This window comes from Danio rerio, chromosome 21 (genome assembly GCF_052040795.2).
Source record: "Danio rerio strain M-AB ecotype USA chromosome 21, GRCz13ab, whole genome shotgun sequence".
In the NCBI taxonomy this organism is placed as follows: Eukaryota; Metazoa; Chordata; class Actinopteri; order Cypriniformes; family Danionidae; genus Danio; species Danio rerio.
Window position 1 is genome coordinate 5,836,254 of NC_141041.1, and position 8,747 is coordinate 5,845,000.

General features: G+C 37.5%; 1 protein-coding gene across 3 annotated transcripts in view; it reads left to right on the forward strand.

Moving 5' to 3' along the window:
• Positions 1-2,758, forward strand: part of st8sia5 (ST8 alpha-N-acetyl-neuraminide alpha-2,8-sialyltransferase 5) — a 32,601-nt gene extending 29,843 nt beyond the window's left edge. For 2 of the 3 annotated variants that reach the window (NM_001204154.1, NM_001204155.1), the window contains one exon: positions 23-485. In NM_001204154.1, the coding sequence (NP_001191083.1) occupies positions 23-485 (463 nt within the window). Of the gene's footprint in view, positions 1-22 lie in introns of all 3 variants that reach the window. The other variant, XM_087299791.1, reaches the window with a different exon arrangement.
• The last annotated feature ends 5,989 nt before the right edge of the window (positions 2,759-8,747 follow it).

Genomic DNA, 8,747 nt, shown 5'->3' on the forward strand with positions numbered 1-8,747 from the left:
TCTCACTCTCTTTTTCCACCAGGTTTCAAAAGCTGGAGAAATGGAGGAAGCCATTTTACGAGGTCCTGCAGAATTACGAGAACTCCTCTGTGGTTTTGCCGGCGTTTTACAACACGCGCAACACAGACGTGTCGTTCCGCGTGAAATACATGCTGGATGACTTTGAGTCATCACGCGGCGTCTTCTTCTTCCACCCGCAGTACCTGCTGAACGTGCAGCGATTCTGGGCTGTGCAGGGCGTCCGCGCCAAACGCCTGAGCAGCGGCCTGATGCTGGTCACCGCTGCCATGGAGCTCTGCGAAGAAGTGCATCTCTACGGCTTCTGGGCGTTTCCCATGAACCCCTCCGGCATCTTCATAACACACCATTATTACGACAACGTCAAGCCGCGGCCAGGGTTCCACGCCATGCCCTACGAGATCTTCAACTTCATGCACATGCACGCTCGCGGCATCGTGCACGTGCATACGGGCCCCTGCAGGTGAAATGGCCTTTGTGCAATCCAATTGGTCCATTTTTCGTGGAGCTCCGCCCATTTGCAGGCGCTATGGAACTCAGACTTCATGCGTGCGCTAGTCGCAGGTGCTTTATTACTGCGTGTTTTTACAATAACGTCTCGGGACGGCAAATGCTACGTGTTTCCTGTTTGGTGATTTCCTGTGGTGTCGTGTTTGTGTGTCTGAGCAGATATCACATTTCTAAATGCTAGGGTGGGACAGCAGCAAATGAGGACGTTTTATAGCTACACTTTGTATTTCGGCAGAGTAGCCCCGCCCTTGGTGGAATCTCATTGGTCTAAAGCAGTGTTTCTCAACCATGTTCCTGGAAGACCACCAACACTGCATGTTTTGGATGTCTACTTTGTCTGTCACACCCATCACCGGTCTTTCAGTCTCTGCTAATGAGCTGATGATCTGAATCAGGTGTGTTTAGTTAAGGAGACATGGGAAATGTGCAGAGGTGGTGATCCTCCAGAAACGTGGTTGAGAAACACTGCTGTAAAGTCTAGTACACTTAAAGGGATAGTTCACCCAACAATCCTTTACTTGTTTCAATACCTTCATGAGTTTTAAGATATTTTGAAGAATGCTGGAAACCGGTAACCATCGACTTCCATATAATATTTGTAGTATTTCCTACTATGCACTGTAAAAAATCCTGCTGCATTCAATTTTTGAGTTGAATTGAATGAACTTTTTTAGTCTTCTCAATCAAACTGGCTAAAAAATATTAAGTTAAACATTGTATAAGTTAAAAAAAAGTTAAACCCTGATTAACTTATTGAAATTAGTCAAGGCAACATAAAAATATTTGTTGTCTGGACTTTGTCACAATCACCAGTGATCTAGTCCACACAGATCACTTGAGAACTACAAATCTGCCCGCAAAAGAACTACAGATCCCATCTTACCTGTTCACACACACCAGTTGCAGTTCACCCGCTAATTGCGCACACACAGCTGGAAACTGATCAAGAACTCGGTTTCCCCCACAATCCAAAGTCATGTGGTACAGGTGAATTAAATAAGCTAAATCGGCCGTAGTATATGTGAGTGTGCAAGAGTGCGTGGGGGTTTCCCAGTGTTGGGTTGCAGCTGGAAGGGCAACCGCTGCGTAAAACACATGCTGGATAAGTTGGCGGTTCATTCCGCTGTGGCGACCCCTGATTAATAAAGGGACTAAGCCAAAATGAATGAATGAATCTACATTTTGGAGAAATTGAATTTATGCAAAAGAAAATAAAAGCAAATTTAAAATATTTAAAGACTTTCGATATACTGTTTAAAGGTTTTCAGCATTCTTCAAAGTATCTTCTTTTGTGTTCAACAGAAAAAAAAGAAACTCATTAAGGTTTAAAACCTCTGGAGATTGTAAGTTAATAGTAAGCAAATTTAGATTTTTGGGTGAACTAACCCTTTAATGGATTGCATTAGTGCCTGCCCACTTTTTCTAAGTATTTTATTTCATTTTATCCCCCAAGGGATTTTAAAGAGTCTTTGCTATAAGCAGTCTAAGCCATAAACCAAACCAAGCAGCTACTCGACATTACCAAATTTAATTAGAATCATTAATTTAATTATCAGTAGATGGAAATCAGACAAACGTGCAAAACTGTGAATTTAAGAGCTACAATCCCGCGGAGCATTCCCAATGGTGCACCCAAATTAAGCATGACGGAGAAATGAATAACGTATGCATCGTGGTCTTCAGTGGGCGGAGCTAAAGGTCTCGGCATGCTTTGCTGGAACTCTCTGATTGGTGAGTTTTTCTGTACAGCATCGGTAATGTAGACTTTCTGCACGAAATCCACTTTTAAACATGATTGTTTTTTTAAAATACATTAATGCATTTCCACCAAACGAAATACGACTGATTAAAAACAGAATCGTGCTCTATTGTATAATAAACATCAAGTATATTCAAACAGGCTTTGATTGTGTTGCATTTGGTTAAGACACATTACGAGCCTCTTTTTAACAGTCCTAAGGTGTTTTAATGTTCATCAATAACCACATCAGTGCATTAAAGTAGACTCTTTCAGTTCTAATGGTAAATATATGGTATACAACAGCTTGTATACGTTTTTAATGCTCTGTATGATTAATTACAAGGGATGTGAAACTTTGTGTAATCAAATACAACACAATTGTTTATGTTGAGAAATGTTTTTACAGTCTTTTTCTGTCTCACACACACGCAATCTGTGAGGTTTTAGTGTGTTTAAATAAACTGATCATGTTTGTAATGCTGATCTTTATATACTTCATTTTCGGGTTACTTGTATATGATATTGTGATAACAGCGTGACCTTATCACTTTAACAAGAAATCAAATTTTAATATTCATTGAAATTCCTGATTTCATGATACTTGAAGACATCCATCTATCTATCTATCTATCTATCTATCTATCTATCTATCTATCTATCTATCTATCTATCTATCTATCTATCTATCTATCTATCTATCTATCTATCTATCTATCTATCTATCTATCTATCTATCTATCTATCTATCCATCCATCCATCCATCCATCCATCCATCCATCCATCCATCCGTCCATCTAACCATCTATCTATCTATCTATCTATCCATCCATCCATCCATCCATCCATCCATCCATCCATCCATCCATCCATCCATCTATCTATCTATCTATCTATCTATCTATCTATCTATCTATCTATCTATCTATCTATCTATCTATCTATCTATCTATCTATCCATCCATCCATCCATCCATCCATCCATCCATCCATCCATCCATCCATCCGTCCATCTAACCATCTATCTATCTATCTATCTATCCATCCATCCATCCATCCATCCATCCATCCATCCATCCATCCATCTATCTATCTATCTATCTATCTATCTATCTATCTATCTATCTATCTATCTATCTATCTATCTATCTATCTATCTATCTATCTATCTATCTATCTATCTATCTATCTATCTATCTATCTATCTATCTGTCTGTCTGTTTTTCCTTCCATCTATCTGTCTATCCATCCATCCATCAGTCCATCCATCCATCAATCCATTTGTCTGTCTATCTGTTTATTTATCTATCTATCTATCTATCTATCTATCTATCTATCTATCTATCTATCTATCTATCTATCTATCTATCTATCTATCTATCTATCTATCTATCTATCTATCTATCTATCTATCTATCTATCTATCTATCCATCCATCCATCCATCCATCCATCCATCCATCCATCCATCCATCCATCCATACTGTAAAAATGTCAGTTGATTTACAGTTTCTGTATTTAGTTTTCCAGTTATTTGCGTTTAATGATGCATAATGGGAGCTTGATCTCTGCTCTGTTGGCTTTTAATGTTGAAATTTCATTTCTGCAGTTTAACAAAGTGACTTTTATTGACATTTTGTGTAGTTCTAAACAATACATTGCATAAGAAATGATATACACTCACCGGCCACTTTATTAGGTACACCTGTCCAACTGCTTTTTAACGCAAATTTCTAATCAGCCAATCACATGCCAGCAACTTAATGCATTTAGTCATGTAGACATGGTCAAGACGGTCTGCTGCAGTTCAAACTGAGCATCAGAATGTGGAAGAAAGATGATTTAAGTGACATTGAACATGGTTGTTAGTGCCAGACGGGCTGAGTACTTCAGAAACTGTTGATCTACTGGGATTTTCACGCACAACCATCTCTAGGATTTACAGAGCATGGTCTGAAAAAGAGAAAATATCCAGTGAGTGGCAGTTCTGTGGGCGCAAATGCCTTGTTGATGCCGGAGGTCAGATGAGAATGGCCAGACTGGTTCCAGCTGATAGAAAGGCAACTGTAACTCAAATAAGCACTTGTTACAACTAAGATATACAAAAGAGCATTTCTGAACACACAACACATCCAACCTTGAGGCGGGTGGGCTACAGCAGCAGAAGAACACACCGGGTGCCACTCCTGTCAGCTAATAACAGGAAACTGAGGCTACAATTCACACAAGCTCACCAAAATTGGACAATAGAAGACTGGAGAAACGTTGCCTCGTCTGATAAGACTCGATTTCTGCTGCGAAGTTCAGATGTAAGGGTCAGAATTAAGCGTAAAAAAAAAAAAAAACAAGAAAACACGGATCCATCCTGCCTTGTTGAATCTATGCCATGAAGGATTAAAGCAGTTCCTAAGGCAAAAAGAGGGTCCAACTTGGTAGTAGTAAAGTGTACCTAATAAAGTGGCTGGCGAGTGTATATAGAAATAAGTCTGTTAAATTAACATTTAAAGGTACTGGCAGTTTATTGCCAGGTAATACTACACTACATAAAGACAATATATTCTTTCAAACTGTGGGAATATAAATTTATATTATCTCTATATAACTGAAAAGTTGTTTTCAGGATGTGACTGACCTTAAAATGTCTTGGTTTCCTCAACCCTGACTGTCTCCAAAGTAATGCAAATGATCAGTTTCACAGCACGGCTGTATCCATTGTCTTTTTTGTCTCCAGAACATCATTTGCACACTGTTTTAATGCTAAAATGTATCGTGAATGGGTACTTGTATGCTGATGAGATCAGGCCTGAAAAGTCATGTTACCCTGCCGACAACAACACTTCATTTGCATGCCTTGTTTGACTGTCCCCACCATGACTGTCCCCACCTACATATATCAGATGTATTTAAACTGAGTGTCTGTTGGACTAATTGAGAGTTTCTTTCGATGCGACACAGCCACGCTGAGTTCTTCTTATTAAAAGGATTCTGCTTTGAAGATACCGAAAGTTCTCCCTGGTTTTTTGGCTCGTCTTAGAATTTCACAACAGTTTGGTGCCGTGACCAGGGCCGGAGCAAGCTGAACTGCCCCTCTAGGCAAAGGACGGTCGCGCCGCCCTCAACCCTAAAGTGTAAGCACGGGGTATTATACCTCACGCGGATATAGGGCGTGGGTGGTGAGGGTAGTGTCAGGGACGCCGCCCTCTCTATTCGGCCACCCTACGCGGATATAGGGCGCAGGTGATGAGGGTAGTATCGGGGACACCCCCCTCTATTCTGCCTAGGTCGCCTCTATGGACGTGCCGGCCCTGGCTGTGACCCAGAAAATCTCAATAAAAGCCACTTTTTTTCAAACTTTTTATCATCAAATGTTGTTATAAGAAAGGTCAAGGTCCCATAATGCAATTCAAAAGCATAAACAAACATTAATAATTAAAATAAAAATCTGCAAATACAGAAAACTGCTAATACATTGATTATTTTTACAGACATTGCAAAAAATATTTTTCTTACTTAGATTTTTTTTGTCTTGTTTCTAGTCCAAATATCTAAAATTCCTTAATCATAAAAAATTTCTAGACAAAAACAACATTTATTGTCTTGTTTTAAGAAATAATGTCAAAATTAAGTTTTTTTTTTTATTATTATTATTTTTTAAACAAGCTAAATAATCTGCCAATGGGGTCAGCAAAATAATCCCCTGTCAAAAGGAAAAACAAGATTATTTTACTTACTGCATTGGCAGATTATTTAGCTTGTTTTTTTTAAAGGAAAAACTCACTTGATTTTGACAAGTTATTTCTTAAAACAAGATATTATGTTGTTCTTGTCTAGAAAATGCTTCTTGATTTAAGATTTTTTAGCTATTTGGACTAGAAACAAGACAAAAAAATCTACGTAAGAATATTTTTTGCAGTGTATAAATGTATCTGCATATTCATTTCTTTAACTGCACAACAATATCTGATACACAACTCATTCTGTTTTTACTGGATAAATCATGTTGTTTTTTTAAATCATGCATTGTTTTGTCATTGACTAATCTATCATTGTTTTGTTAACACAAATGTACAGTTATTTGTCAAGCCAATAAAGCACACCGATCTGCTTCTCTCTTTATAGTGAGTTCTGTGGTGTTTTTATATTCATGAAAGTGTGACAAACACACAGACGGGATCTCTCCCTTTATGTAGCACTGTCTAGATATCCAGCCAGGACTGGTGTCGGATGTTGAGCCAATGGTAAATAATTGATCAGTTTCAGAGGTTAATCAGTGTTAATCAGACGGACATAGTTTGATTTCTCCAGAGTTTTCCTTTATTTGTGCGCAAACACACACACACACACACACACACACACACACACACACACACACACACACACACACACACACACACACACACACACACACACACACACGTTTTGCAGAAGTTTAACTCTGTTTAAATTAGAGAAACTAAATATAATCCTTCCTGTGATTGAGGATCTAAATAACATCCCACATGGAAATAACCTATATGAGGATATATGCGCATATACGAAACCTTTTTTGCACATATACGCTGCATATATGCATATATTTGCCACATATAGACAAAATTGAGGTGCATATATAGACCAAATGTACAAACAGCTGAAGTCAGAATTATTAGCCCCCTTTGAATTTTTTTCTTTTTTTAATATTTCCCAAATTATATTTAACAGAGCAGGAAAAATTTTACAGTATTACTGATAATATTTTTTCTTCTGAAGAAAGTCTTATTTGTTTTATTTCAGCAAGAATAAAAGCAGTTTTTAATTTTGTAATAACCATTTTAAGGACAAAATTATTAGCCTAATTAATTTTTTTTGATAGTCTTCAGAACAAACCATCGTTATACAATAACTTGCCTAATTACCCCAACCTGCCTAGTTAACCTAATTAACCTAGTTAAGCCTTTAAATGTCACTTTAAGCTGTATAGAAGTGTCTTGAAAAATATCAAGTCAAATATTATTTACTGTCATCAGGGCAAAAATAAAATAAATCAGTTATTATAAATGAGTTATTAATTTTTTATGCTTAGAAATGTATTGTAAAAATCTTCTCTTTGTTAAACAGAAAACCGGGGAAAAAATAAACAGGGGGTAGTAATTCAGGGGGGCTAATAATTCTGACTTCAACTGTATGCAGAAAAACGGCCAATTTTATATGTCACATATGTTGAAATATGTGTTTACATAGATTCTTTCAGTGTGGGAAAAAATAATATAATAAAAAATTATAATATCATAAAATGTCACAAAATAATATCATAATCAGCATCTTATCATTATCTGATGTAATTTTATAACCTCAAAGAGCTTGGTTTTTTCTAAAAGTTTGGTATGATTTGCTCAAATGTTTTATTGGATTCTGGAAATTCCCCTAGTAGCAAAGAATTCTGGCCCAGATTTGGCATAAAGCTGGCACAGCAGGCATTCATCCGGCACTGGCATACAGCATGTGGGCCAAACATGGCCCGGGTTTGGCAGAGGTGGCACCGTTTTTAAGGCGGCACACAAGATTTGGGCCAGATGTAAAACGTAGTATTTGGCCCAGATTTAAAAATTTGATAAGTGGGCCATTTGAGTTTGGCCAGTCTGGACCCACATTTAAAATACACTAAAATAATTTTTGAGTAAAGGAAAAAAATTCTACCAATCAGGTCACTTTGAGAAAAAGCGTGCCCATAGTGTGCCTAAAGCGCATCACTCCATGGGTTTATCAATTTCATTGCATCCGTGACACACCAACCTATCTGGCCCAGTTCAGGCCCAGTTATGAGTTATTAACTTGGCTGAGACTTGGCCCAGATATGGTCCGTGTTTGGCCCTTGTCTGGAAGCCAGATTTGGTCCAGTCATGTACCGTAATTCACTGCGGCATGTGGGCCAAGCAAAACCTGATTGTGTGGGCCAGAGCTGGGCCAGAGAAATTTTGCTATGTGGGTCACAAACTGAATATATGAATATATTTCTGAGTGCTAATTTGGTCTTATTATGGTATTATTTATTCAATAATAAATAGATTTATTAAAATTAACACAAAAATATCAGAATAATATTGAAATGCAGTTAAATAAAATGCTACAATAATGAACACCAAATGTATACAAATTTTATTCATAATAAAGAAATTTAATAGTTCTATTTAGGGGAAAAGAGGAAACTATCTCCACTCAGAAATCCCCAGTAAACTTACATTTCAACATTTATTACACAGAACTGACAAGTAACACACTTTGTTTAGTATATAATCTTTAATCTCAGTCGTTATTTCACTCAATCACAATCAGATGATTCAAAGAACCGATTCACTCAACGAATCATCAGGTGAGTGATTCTTTTATTCAATAAACACTTGATCCGTTTAACAAAGAGGACTGGACACTCGCTGACAACTGGGTCAGATGTACGTATATAAGCTGGTCAGCTGACCTGTTTGTTGTCTCTACAACAGACTGT